Source organism: Periplaneta americana, chromosome 2 (genome assembly GCF_040183065.1).
Source record: "Periplaneta americana isolate PAMFEO1 chromosome 2, P.americana_PAMFEO1_priV1, whole genome shotgun sequence".
Lineage (NCBI taxonomy): Eukaryota > Metazoa > Arthropoda > Insecta > Blattodea > Blattidae > Periplaneta > Periplaneta americana.
Window position 1 is genome coordinate 112,381,410 of NC_091118.1, and position 14,376 is coordinate 112,395,785.

Below are 14,376 nucleotides of genomic sequence, written 5' to 3' on the forward strand. Positions count from 1 at the left end.
CAGGTGTTACGTGCTGTCTCTTGTCACTTTATAGATCTCTTGCATATGGAACAACAAGTTTTGATGGAGAAATCATTGCAATAAGTGAAAGTCTTAGGAATCTTCTATGCCACATCAATAAATTTAAAAATGCAGTTATATTGTCAGACTTCAAAGCAGCTATTCTATCAATAGTCTCTAAACACACACTTTCATCTCAAACAGCAGAAATAACCAAAATGCTCTCTCAATTAATATCACTCAATAAAAGAATTGTATTCCAATGGATACCATCCCATTGTGGAATCCTGGGAAACGAGAATGCGGATGCTTTAGCAAAGAAGGGCAGCACTGCTACTTACAGACCTGTTACTAAATCTACATATTACTCTGTGAAAAGATTTATTAAATCTACATACTTAGACTTCAACAAACAAAATTTGATAACACAATCCCAAGGGAAAAAAAATGGAACTCTCTGCATCAAAATCCACAGTTAATTCCCGATTTACCACGAAAATCGTCTGTAGCTGCATTTAGATTGGCAACAGGCCATGATTTTTTGGCCAAACACTTGCATAGAATTGGAATATATCAGTCCCCTAACTGCCCAATGTGCAACTCAAACCAAGAAATGGATTCGGAACACCTCAAAATCTGTGCTTCAGTGGCTGGCCATGATAATATCTTTGAAAAATATTGGAGTGCAAGAGGTCAAATGACTTTATTGTCAAACGCCTGGCATTAGAAAACAACAACAACAACTTCTCATAATGCACCACAAGTAATGGTAAAAGTATATACCATTTGGGAGAAACATTTCTGAATTAATGTCATAATGTTACTGTTTATTAGAACACATTTTCTGATAATTAACTTGCTTTAGAATCTCAAGACAGGACAAATCATTCTTTTCAAGACTATATTGACTTACCAGTATGTTTTTTCTGACTTTCAGTGTTGTAAATGAATTTATGGTTTGGTAAGATTGTAAGGGGCACATTCATTTCAACAAATTCGAAATGGGATGGCTGGAAAATGTTCAACAAATGTTAGTGAAAGTATCTTTATTCCTGTTGAAAATGGACAATTTTGAAAGTGCTCATTCTGCCACGAGGCAACATTAAAAAAAAATGGTGGAAAAAACCAAATAGCCTACTCCAAACAATTTGTCACATATTCACTTTGTCGATTATAAATAACATTAAAACTGACAAGGTTCATAATTTTTCACTTTGGTGAATAGCACTGTTTCACTGGATGGACCCACCTCACACTTTGCTTGGTGACTTACCACAACATCATTTCAAAAAATAGAAATGCTCTATATGCCAATGCTCTCTGAATGAGTCCAGGATGATCTGATAGGAACTGTCCCAAGGCAGCACTGCGAGCCATCACTGCATAACGATCAACAGGATCACCATGATCTTTGGCAATTGCTCGTATAGTATTCAGGTTCCTGTCAACAAAATAACATTTTATTGCAAAGTATATTGTTTTATATTGAGTTTTCTGGTGCACCATTAGCCAAATAGCATTCGTCACTGGTTACTCGGATTCGAATCCTAATGGGTCCAAGTGGAATTTGTGGTGGGAGACATTCCATGTGAAATCAACAAAGCTCAAAACCTTATCCTCTTAAATTTTAATAATCCTTTCATTCCATGTTACTGGTCACTCGTTGGAGGACTCTGTTGTCAATAGCTTGAATCTCCTGTGTGATATTGTGCTTCAGATCGTCCAATGTCTGGGGACGTGTGGCGTAAACCCTGTCTTTTAAGTAACTCCATAGAAAGAAGTCCGGTGTTGTCAAATCCGGAGATCTCGGTGGCCACAGGTTCCTGGAAATTATTCGGTCGTCAAAGAAACTTGCAATTAGTTCCATGGATTCATTTGATGTACGGCATGTAGCGCCATCTTGCTGAAAATATCCTTGACTCAGCTCTACATCGTCCAGTTGCTCAACAAACTCCATGAAAATCAGTCGGTACTCTGCAGTGTTCACAGTCTGGTTAAAAAAAATTGGCCCCACTATTCTCTGTGCGGATATTGCGCACAAAACTCCGATTTTAACCGGGTGCATAGGTGCTTCATGGATGACATGTGGATTTTCGATGGCCCAATGGCGTGAGTTCTGTGAGTTCACATAACCGGATAAATGGAACCATGCTTCATCTGTGAACCATATGATGGACAATATGGCAGGATTTTGCACAATGAACGTCTGAAACCAACGACAATAATTCAATCTTTTATCCTTATCTGGTTCCTGTAGCTGATGAACAACAGTAACCCTATATGGCTTTAGGCCTGCACTTTTCGCATCTCTCTGACACATTGAGTAGGTGTACCCTGTCTCCTGCGACAAACGTCTTAATGATTTTTTGGGTGACTGCTCCAGTCATGCTCTTACGTCAACAACAACCGTGCGAAGCCTAGATGAACGATGCTTACCCTTTTCACTCACCAGAGATCCAGTTGTTTCCAATTTGTTTACCAGTCCCAGTATTGTGTTTCTTTTGGGAGGATTGCGAACACCAAATTCTCTCTGGTATGCCCTTTGAGTAGCTGTAATTGAATTCGTAATCCAGTATTGCTTCACAAGGAAGAGTCGTTGATTTATGTGTACTGCATTTTCACGTTGACATAAAATGTCGAAAACAGTTGCCAACAATAGGAATAAAACATAAACATCTGCGCATCTAGTGCTGCCAACAATAGGAATAAAACATAAACATCTGCGCATCTAGTGACAAGGAATCGAAACTCCAGAACATTCTGCTTAATTTGGTGCTAAAATTGGGTCAGTGCTGCCAACAATAGGAATAAAACATAAACATCTGCGCATCTAGTGACAAGGAATCGAAACTCCAGAACATTCTGCTTAATTTGGTGCTAAAATTGGGTCATTGAATGAATTTCCAACGGAATAATTAAAGAAAGAAATGTGTCAGTTCTATATAAATCACTCTGTATATTCACGGTTCCATAAGAGGAACTACCCTGCTTACATAAAAGATTTTATGACATTTTGTACAGAGTTGCAGGTAGCATACATTTTTTGTGTACAAACTCTGATTACATCTGTGTGCTACCTGTAATTTTTGTAATAGCAAAAATTTACACCAAAATTTAGAACAAAAATTGAGTGATTATGTATTTTTGGTGGATATACTCTTAACTCATTCCATTTTGTGTCTGATAAACGTTACCGGTACAGTATTCTAAATTTAAATATATTTTGATAAATTCATAACATCAAATAATCATACCAATGCTCTCCCACTAAGCTACCCGGGAACTCTACCCGACACCGATCCAATTTTTCCCTCTATATCCACAGACCTCAAGGTGGGCTGACAACCGTCAAGCAACCAACATTTGAGTGCACACTAACTCTGTGTGACTTTAAATTGTGGTTTTCTGTTACGTACAGTGACGTGTATTATGCAAATTAAGCTTTCAGGAATAACTCCCGGTAAAGTTAATTTGAATAATTTCGAGGGAAAAATTGTTCAAATTAACTTTACAGGGAGTTATTCCTGAAAGCTTAATTTGCATAATACACGTCACTGTACGTAACAGAAAACCACAATTTAAAGTTACACAGAGTTAGTGTGCACTCAAATGTTGGTTGCTTGACGGTTGTCAGCCCACCTTGAGGTCTGTGGATATAGAGGGAAAAATTGGATCGGTGTCGGGTAGAGTTCCCGGGTAGCTCAGTGGGAGAGCGTTGGTACGTTTAACCAAAGGTCCCGGGTTCGATACCCGGCTCCGGAACAATTTTTCCCTCGAAATTATTCAAATTAACTTTACAGGTAGTTATTCCTGAAAGCTTAATTTGCATCAAATAATCAGTTTCGAATGTTAATACTAAGAGATATACGTCTAATTTAGTGTCTGAGAAATGCTGACTTTTATGAATTTTATGAATCACCTTGTTGATACTGCATTTGTGTACCTCATTTTTACTGTGACAACGTGTTTTTAGTATCGTGTTAGCATTCTGTTTATTGTACTATTTATGTTTTTGTTTTTGAAGAATTTTAAATAAGAGCACAAATAGCCAGAGTAGCTGACGCACCCTTTCTAAAACCCCTCTGTCTGTCTGTCTGTGCCTAATTAAAATAAGACAAATATCATTATTATTATTTTCTTTCAATAAAAATTAATCTCTTTACTATCCCTCACTGAGTGATTATTATTACACTGTGACAGTTCACAATAACTTCTAACCTGAAACAGGAATATATGCTTACCGAATAACCAGTAGCATGGTTCGTGGCATGGCACGAAGGGCTGACATAATCTTATCAAATCTCTGCTGCGCCACTTCTGTCATGTACTTCAAGTCCTCTTCACTTAGTTTCGTTGTCAATTTCATAGTAGTATGTAGAGGTCTTTGTGTTAGAATCTCAACCAGTTGCCCATAATCTGAAAACAAACACACTGGTTACCTGTTGCTAATACTCAGATGCTTAGACTTATTCCAATCATTTATGTTTTATCCTGTAGATTGTGTCTGTGTCTATTATAGAACCTTATCATGTGTAAATTGCTGACTAAACAGTCCATTCGTGTTAATTTTTGCAAAGCTGCTGTTGTTAATAAACAGATATTAAGCTTAATACTTATTATTTTGTCAGAATGGGCCCGAGGTTCACTCAGCCTCCTATAAAATTGAGTACCGGGTCTTTCCTGGGGGTAAAAGGCGGCCAGAGCGTGATGCCGACCACACCACCTCATTCTAGTGCCGAGGTCATGGAAAACGTGGGGGCTCTACCTCCATGCACCCCAAGTGCCTTCATGGCATGTTACGGGGATACCTTTACCTTTACCTTTTACTTATTATTTTGTACTGTATTACATTGCTTTAAGTTGTATTTTTTACTTTCTCATTACAATATACAAAGTATAAAAAGAAAGTATCGTGATGCTGCAAAAATAAATTTCGAGATTTTCACGGAAATACTCTTTTTCAGTTCCCTGATACCGAAAGACTGGTTTTGGTCATTCTGTCTGTCTGTATGCCAGCGATTTCTTCTAAATTATTAGACGGATTTTGTTCATATTCAGTACTTACGAGTAAATTTGTCCAGAAGTGATGGACATGAAATATAATTTATTTTTATTTTCAATCAAAAACACATAATGGCGACCCAGTTCAAACAAAAGCTAGTGCTTTTATTCGTGATCATTTTATTACATAAAATAAACTTAAAACTGGGAAGAAGAAGTCAGTATTAAGAGAAAAAGTGTTTTAAAAAGAGAAGTTATTATACACAGAATTATTTATAATTTTTATTGTAAACTTTGTACAATTAACCCACTGCAGCAAAAACAGGTAATAAAGAGCCATTCTTGTTAAAAAATTTGTATTGGTCACTCACAGTAAATTCATTTTTATGCATGGATGAACAATGAATAAAGATTTTAAAGGTTTAGACCAGCGATGTCAGACAGGGACTAAACGGAGCGGAGCATTCCACTAGACTGGTTGCATGCTTCGGTGTTTCCACAGACATAAGCAAGTTCAAGCTTCGATCTAGCTCCACAACTGGTATTGGAGCTTACAACTCTGACACTACTGGTTTAGACTAAAAAGGGGGGAGATACGCAGTTATCGTCCTGCACCAGCATTGTGGTCTAAGGCATCCTGCCTAAGACTTACATTACGGAATGTGCTGGTTCGAGTCATCATGGGGAAGGTATTTTCTCATGAGCTTTCGGCCAGTATCTGGAACCAGTAATGCCCAGCATCGTGCTTAATTTGGAGTAGTGAAATCTGGTTATGAAAACCAACTATCATGGCTGGGGGAATCATAATGTTAATAACACGATACCTCCGTTCTGGTTCGATGATCGTTCACCTCTGCTGAGGCATGTAGACTCGAGGCCAACAGTCAGCTGGTCAGCCTTGGCCCTTCATGGGCTGTCACACCATGGATTATGCCGCACTCAGTGTCTCATAATCTTTCAACTTTTACATCATTTTTAATTCAGATTTCAGAAAAGTAATACGTATTAATTAGAGGTGATTGCAATATAAGTAGACCTATAGTTGTTTTGTGCAAATTTGTGAAAAAAAATAATTACATGTACGATATTTATTTAAATCAAATAAGTTTATTGTATAAATGAAGTCAAATGTCTTTTGAGATAATGAAAAATTCTATTCTGTGTGCAACCCAGAAAAAAAAAAAGAAACTTGGTTTTTGTAAAGGTTTTATTTATAGTTGTTTTGAATGATAAATCATATTGTGACTGTCTGTTGGAAATGATACATGGAATTTTTTAATTTTGTGTGTTGCCATCTAGTGGCCATATCTGAGACACCCACCATTAGATCTTGCGGAACTGTATCTGTATATGTATTTCTTGTAGTAGAAGTGGGAACAATCTGGCATTTTCATTTTAAATAAATAGATTCCTAGTTATTTCATGATCGAGGAAAGCACTTAAAAATCCTTATCATATTGGCAGACTCCGACATTTAAACCCAGGACCTGCCAAATGCGAGTCCAGTACCTTCATCTTATTTACGTACGGTACCAATATATAATAAATTATTTCATTTATTATGTATACCTTCTGAATAACAAATGAAGAAAAACTATAAGAATAATATAATTCACAACATGATAAAGAACTGGATAATTTTTATACGAAATGATACAGTGAATGTAAAAAGTATTCACACGGTAGGCAATAAAAATAAATAGCAATAATAAATGTGCTTCAAATACTATACTCTCAACTTTTTAGACATGAACACAAGTTACGTACAAGTATATACATTCTCTGTTATTTGTTTACATATTGTAACGTTTATTCAACTTTTGACCACCACACCTATCAACAATGTGACTTTTATTCTTAATAATTCATCCTACAACAATGGGTATTCCACTCAACACAGCAACACAATTGCACTCCACTCGACGACAATGACAATACACTGTATTATTGAGAAGAACAATGTACAGCTCGCGCGAAAGATCTGAAAGCTTCGAGACCGTTGAAATTTAAACGGTAGATAACGGTTTATTGTCACACTACATTCCACTTGCAAAACATTTCTCTCTTTGTCAGTCGCTTGCTCGCTATAATATGCGCTTGTATAGTAGTCTCTCTCTCTCTCTCTCTCTATTATGTTACGGAAGTATTCAGTTGTAGCATTTTTAAGTGTGTGTAATACTGCACCATAAAAATCGTGTATATAGAGTTAAAGTGCGTGCGTGTATATTTGGTATTGGTATTTAAATTGTGTATATAGATTATATAGGTTATTTAAATCGTGTATATAGAGTTAGAATGCGTGTATGTATATAACATTTCAATTGTGTATAAACAGTTAGTTTAAGTGTTTATAAGTTGCAAATAGACCTATTGTTATGGAAATTCTTGAAAGTGCCGGGCATATCCCACTTATATTTTCCCTTTATCACCCCGAATTAAGCCCGATCGAGAATGTTTCGTCGATAGTGAAGAAATGGGCTGCTTCCGGAAACATAGATCGTAAATTAAATTCAGAAAAAAGAACTATGTGAGCAGAAATTTAACAGTATGACTGAACTCGATTGGCGTCTTCTTTGTGAAAAAAAAAAAAAAAAAAAGAACAAGATTATATGAACCGGGAAGTACTGTTGATGACGTCATAGACCCAATTATCATAAATCTCGGTGGTATCAGCTATGTGACGACGATGGAGGTGATTTCAGCTGTGACGATAAATGGAAGGAATAAAACAGAGCTTGAAGACTCTGACTAGCAGCTCAAAGTAAGAGGTCAATGATGTTTTCAGTTAGATATTTAGAGCGTATTTGTTGTTGTTTGCACTCTGCCCCCCGCTTCACCCCTGTGATGTCAGCCAGGCTTTCAGATCTTTTGCGCGAGCTGTACTCCTAATTTCATTTAATGTTCACAAAGCACTACTAAGAGCAGAACAAAACTGTCAGTTCTCAGTTCACAATTTGCTTGCCTTGGCTAGTTCTTCTAGCTCACTGTTCAAGTTCACTGCACATAGAACTCACAAGGGAAGTATCACACCCAGCTTGCCGAAACTAGCCTCGAAACTTTGGTGACATAACCGATGTGCTACGAGAAGGCCACGTGTAAAATATTAGTTGCCTGTTTCCACTGCAAGGTCCCGAAATAAACCCCGGAATTTTGCATGTAAGTAATAGGGAAGTGGATACTAGTTGGAATGGACAGCCCTTCCTGTATGCAAGCCATTGGAGCGGTGGGTGGCAATCAGCAGCGAACAGACGTACGTGAGTCAAGGTCAGTAATACAAGCGGACGATTACAGGATTATAGGTCTCGCAAGGATGGAATACCGACGGAAGGAATGCGAATCAAACACTGCGATAAGGAAGAGCGGGCGACAGGAAAGGTCACGAGATAACTTTAATGATATTCAAGAGTACAGTCGGAAGAGAAATGACATCGATAGAATCAGTCTTGCGTTGTGATAGTTACATTACGACTTTAGTTTGTTCCATTGCATGTGAATGCGTGTCTTGTATCGCACTGTATTATTATTTCATTCGTGAACATAATATGTTGCGTGTTTAATTAGCTTCGAATTTTTCTCTTGCTACGTTCTTTATTTCCACAGCAATGTCCTCATTTGTTCATCTTCTTGGAAGAGACAGTACTTCCATCGGCTCACCTACATACACACGTCAAAACAGACAGCAACGCCCCATTGGTTTTCGGTAATCGTGAAAGTGCGAGCTATAATGTATCCAATACGAAGTTGAGGGTTGTTTAAGAAAGTAGAACTGTCGCAATGAGTTCCACGCAACAAGACATAAATCCGGTTAATATACTTGAGTTTGCCAAGAGTTATTTCCGTAAGAATGGTGTTTCGTCTTCGGGAAACATAAACGCGAAAGAAAAGGAAATGGCCCAGTTCATTATTGAACTGATTCAAAATAGTTGTACAGGAGTGGACCAGTATGAGGAGACAACTCTCGATGTATGTGAAGGAAGTGAATGTGATTCGAGTGATAGTGATACCAATAGCAAGACCCTTGCTCCTGCCACAGGTAATGTTGCAGGCCCGAGTTCGATATTCGAGTCAGACAGTGAATCCCCCAGAAGCCAGTGATTTGAATAGTCAGTCCCCCTGCAAATCGTCCAGTTCAAGTTATGTCCCAAGCCCTGTAAAAATTGTAAATGTAGGTATCAGCATGGATTACAAGAGGAAAGCTGTGCAATTCTGGCTGAATGAAGGTGGTAAAAAGCGCCATTCAATATCATACGTTCGCAGGAACTTTCATCGCGTTACATCAGAGCGACAACTGTATTCATGGAAAAAACAAGTGGAAAATATATCGACATATCCCATAGAACATAAAGAAAACTTATGTATGAAAAACTATTTACTCGTTTTGAACATGCTAGAAGAGAAAAGAAAAATGTGAATGACGAAGACCTGCGACTGTGGGCCTTGGAAATTTCCCAAGGACTTGTCATCAAAAATAAGGATTTCTTTGCATCTCACTCTTGGATAAGTCGTTTCAAGATAAGGTATTAGATTAGGAGCAGGAAAGTAACAAAATTCATATCCTGTTCCCGTATTCACAATGAAACAACAAGGCTAAGGCTGTAGAGGCATTTCTGGAGACTGCCAGAGCATGTTTTATGTACTAAACAACCTCCTCTATCTACAACACGGATCAAAGTGGATTTGAACGCTAATTGCAATCTAAACGGACTGTCATTTGTTGGGAAGAGATACACACACAATAGCTCAATCAGTCAGTGCACTGACATATTCATACACTATCATGCCCACAATAAGTATGGATGGCTCTTTGTTGCCGAAATTATTTATCGTGCTACAGGAGCCTACAGGAACGTTTGGTCCAATAGTGTCCAAAAGGATGTTTCAAACCGATAACATCATTGTCACTGCCACAAAATCAGGTAAAATGGGAAAGAAAGAGTTGAAGCAATGGTTTAAAGAAGCCTTCTTCCCATTCTCTGACGAAAACTATGCTCTGTTGTTTGACTCATGGACCACGTACAGTGACACAACTTGTATTGAAGATATTCCTCCAGGCAAGACCATCGAACTGCTCCAGATTCCTCCTGGTACTACGGGAAAAAGCCAACCGCTTGATAAGTTCTTCTTCAGACAGTGGAAAGCCCTTTACCGCTGCTTATCAGAAAAAATAGCGACACGCGAAGATATCCACGCCGAAGTTTTTCACAGGGACACCATACTTAAATTGCAATCATTTATCCATTTTCAATTTTCATCTCCACCATTCCGGGATATGATAAGGTATTCTTGGTTTGCATGCAGATATAACGCAGAACTACCTCCTGAATTTGTAGTACCCTTCAAATATTGTCTTAAAACGACGAAAAAACAATGTGAAGATCAATGTGACAATGATGTGTTTATTCGTTGTGCATGGTGCCGAAAAGAATTGTTTTCAACATTCAATCGATACCAGTCACTTCTGTCTCTTGTTTATACTTCATTGAGAAGATGGGACGCGAGAGAGTTTACTCCATTTCACACACGCACTCCACTCCGCTCGCCAAAGAGGCAGGGATGTCCAGCTGCGCCGCGTTATCGTCTGGCCACAGAAGGATTCCAGCTTCGATTTCAGGGCCTTGCAGTGGAAACAGGCAGCTAATGTTTTGCACGTGATCTTCTCGTAGCACATCGGTTATGTCACCAAAGTTTCGAGGTAAGTTTCGGCATGTGGGGTGTGATACTTCCCTTGTCAGATCCTCCGGATACGTCGCCCTCGCCTGGCCACTGTCACAGTTACGGACTCACTCAAGTTCACTGTACCTTGAACCCCGGTCTTCCGGCTATGGTCCATGACACGTTGAACTCGAGCCTTCCCAGTTGCGGTTCTGTGCACGTCGAACTCCGGTCTTCCAGATCCTCTCGAAGGCTGGCTTCCTTGCTCGCTCGAAGACTCACTTGTAGACTGACTTCCGAAGACTAAGGCCGTGTCTCAAAGCTACATTTTCAGCTGAAGTGAACTAGATTGTTAACTAAATAGCCAGATGTGGTATCAGAAGTTATGATCCAAAGCTACATAGTGCAGAGCAATCGAGTCCATAGTAGTTAGTAAACGAAAATGCTTGATTGATTGTTGACTTGTTCACTAAACAAACATGGATACCTCATCAGAAATCGGGGTTATGAAATCCGAAAATGCTTTGGAAGTGAAATAATATAAATATAATGTAGAATAAAACGTTAACTTTAAACACTGACATTGTTAGTACCTTCTGTACAATGTTTTAAACATTATTGTAATATATTAAGCCCTTATCTTTTCCACATAACTCGTAATGAAACTGCATTAGGACACTGCCTTCTTAATTCAGTGCTGTACCGTGATGTCCTGGTTTTTAGAAAAATAGTCTATAAAGAAGGCCATGTTTCAAGCATACATTTCCGAAGCTCCCTAGTGTGTAGTTTACAATACACCTAGTTGCTAGTCACTAGTGTGTAGTATGGACTTGAGCTTTGAGACATGGCCTAACTAACTGACTGATTCTCGTCGGCAACTCACAGTGTTCTTTATTTAACATGAACATCTAGAATGTTCTGCGTTGCGAAGCTTCTGGACCTCCACAACAATCCGTCTCCAGATGCTTCCTTACTTCTGCCCAGTCACAGTCACTTTTTCTTCCCCCTCACTCCGCACCGCGGCTAGCATCAGGGGTTCGTGTTTTCGTTTCCCCAGGCCCTCCCTCTTGCCAGACACGCGCGAAACTCTCCGACGCGACCAAAATATTCCAGATGGATGCCATAATATAAACACCAAATTAATTGCACAGTTCTCAAAATAGACCATTCCATTTGATTAAAATACAATGATACCAAATAAAAATAGGAGCAAAAAGTATTCGCACACTGGTCATATTTTAGTGAGTTCCTTTTCAGTTTCAATACTTTGTAGGGTAGCCCTTGCATTTTACAATAGCCTCTAACCTTCTGACCATAGAATTAACTAAATTTGAAGTAATACTTTCTGGAATGCTGTTCCACTCTTCTATGATTGCAGCCTTTAGAGACTCTTTGCTGGTAATATGCCTGGTTCTAAGTGCTAGATTGATGTCTGGTGACTGGGGAGATGTCTGAAGGTATGAAGGGATGTTATAGAGAAACCACAATCGAGTATTGTGAGCCGTATGTTTGGGATCATTGTCTTGCATGAATATGAAATTGTCTGTTATGCCCAAATTTTCGGCACTAGGCACTGCATGACCCTTCAGAATATTGATGTAACATTGGTGATCCATATTGCCCTCTATAAAAGCCAATGTCCCCACTCCTACTGAACTTATGCAGCCCCATACTAGTATTCTGCCTCCACCATATTTGACTTTGGGACGAAGATTTTTTTTTTCTGCACACAAAACTTCTCCAATCAGACTGAAATACTGTATATTGAACTTACTTTCATCAATGAAAAGCATTCAGTTCCAAAATTCTTGGGGCCAGTTAAGATTTGCTTTAGGGAAGTTTAATTTTTTTATTTTTATTAACTTTACTGATGTATTTCCTACAGGCGATTTTACCATGGTATTCACTGCTCCTTAAGTAATTTCGGATTGTATGTCACATACACTTATACCGAGATCACACTGAATCTCTGCCGCAATTTTTGGTGCACTAATATGTGGATTCTTTTTCATTTTTCGTATGATTGCTCTGCCACTGTATATTTTATTTTTCTCTGCTGGCCACTTCTCCTTAAATTTTCGTTCGATTTTCTTTCCCCATGTCTGTCTATGATTTCCTTGATGGTTGATTTACCTCTATTTACAATCACTCAGTGTTTTACATTGATTGCGCAGACAAATGATAGTAGTCCTTTCTTCCTTAGAAGTTTCTTTCCCTCTTCGTCCCATTTGACGTGATATCTGTATACTATTTGTGATTTTAGAATCAAACTGACTTGGTACATGCATTACGAGCGTTTCCTTAGTACCATGTGCCTACTGCGTTCCACATGAGTGCTTCTATTTGTCAACAGAGTTGAGTGTGCGATTACTTTTTACACTGTAATTTTGTTAGGCATTCAATTTATTGAACTGTGACAGAAGCTAAACGCAAAATTATGAAAATTTCTTGTGTATATTTGCTATGATGCATTCTTATTATACGTGAACAGTTTATTTCATACCAAGAGTTAATATTACTTCGTTTAGGTCTTAATTTGTAGTAAGAAAATCGTTGTGCAAATACTTTTTACATTCACTGTAGATATTTGAGCTCAGGGTAATACATAACCTATAAATGCTGCTGTTATTGTTAGAAACAAAATAATAACACTTACTGATCAGATACATAAAACTTTATAACAGTCATAATATATTCTTCATTCAATATGAACATTCATGCAAATGAAAAATATTGATAGTTCAATTGCATGAAGTGTTCGTAATAATCAACTGCTCTACCCATCCTTCATCATATGATAATGCAGAATTCCTGCACGGAAATATCATAATTATGTACTTCAGTACATCACAATAATACGATATGCATAAATAATCACTTAGTGATTTAAGACAGCGTTCATTCCATTGGATCCAGACCACTTAGTCACTCGTAATGAGTGCACCTCTGCACATAATGTGTTGGACATTGTGCCACTGTCACACATCTGTGACACAGTGCATGAGGGTTGGCCACTAAATGGAAACTAAGAGGTGGAACTTAAACTGAGAGGATTCAATCCGGCATCGGAACTGGAAGCCGGTGTGGCTTAGTGGATAAAGCGTCAACACGTAGAGCTGAAAACCTGGGTTCGAGTCTCGGTGTCGGAGAGAATTTTTCTCTGCTCCAGCTATCCTTCAACATATGATAATGCAGAATTTCTGCACGGAAATATCATAAGTATTTCAGTACATCACAATAAAATGAAACTTTACAAACAAACCAATAATAAGAGGTCTGATTTCCTGCTACGGCCAGAACATCTTCACATTTATAGGGTAGTATGAGGCTGGTCAGGCTTTCTTGATTAACTTGTCGCCACTCTTCCAGGAAGTAGTGTTCTAACTGCTGTATGGTCACTGGAGGGTCCTGACAACTTGTAATTCTTCTACTTAGAGCACCCAAGCATGCTCAATGGGGTTGAGGTCTGGGGATCGAGCTGGCAGCTCATTTGCTGGATACCTTGTTCATGAAGTATATTGTATACCATGTCTCCTCTGTGTGCTCGTGCATTATCATCCATAAGAATGAAGGATTCGCCAACTGCTCCAGCTTAAGGAATGACTATGAGTGTGAGGATTTCATCCCTATACCTCACAGCTGTTAGGGATCTGATACAGACAACAAAGAGAATCTATGCGACCTCCAATGCTAATGACTCCCCAAACCATTAGTCCTCCTCCA

General features: G+C 38.5%; 1 protein-coding gene across 1 annotated transcript in view; it reads right to left on the reverse strand.

Annotated features, from left to right (window-relative positions):
- Adck5 (aarF domain containing kinase 5) overlaps nt 1–14,376 on the reverse strand; it is an 86,161-nt gene that overhangs the window by 10,051 nt on the left and 61,734 nt on the right. The window contains exons 10-11 of the mRNA XM_069818315.1: nt 4,242–4,416; nt 1,274–1,441 (exon numbers count right to left, since the gene is read on the reverse strand). Of these exons, the coding sequence (XP_069674416.1) occupies nt 1,274–1,441; nt 4,242–4,416 (343 nt within the window). The remainder of the gene's footprint in view (nt 1–1,273; nt 1,442–4,241; nt 4,417–14,376) is intronic.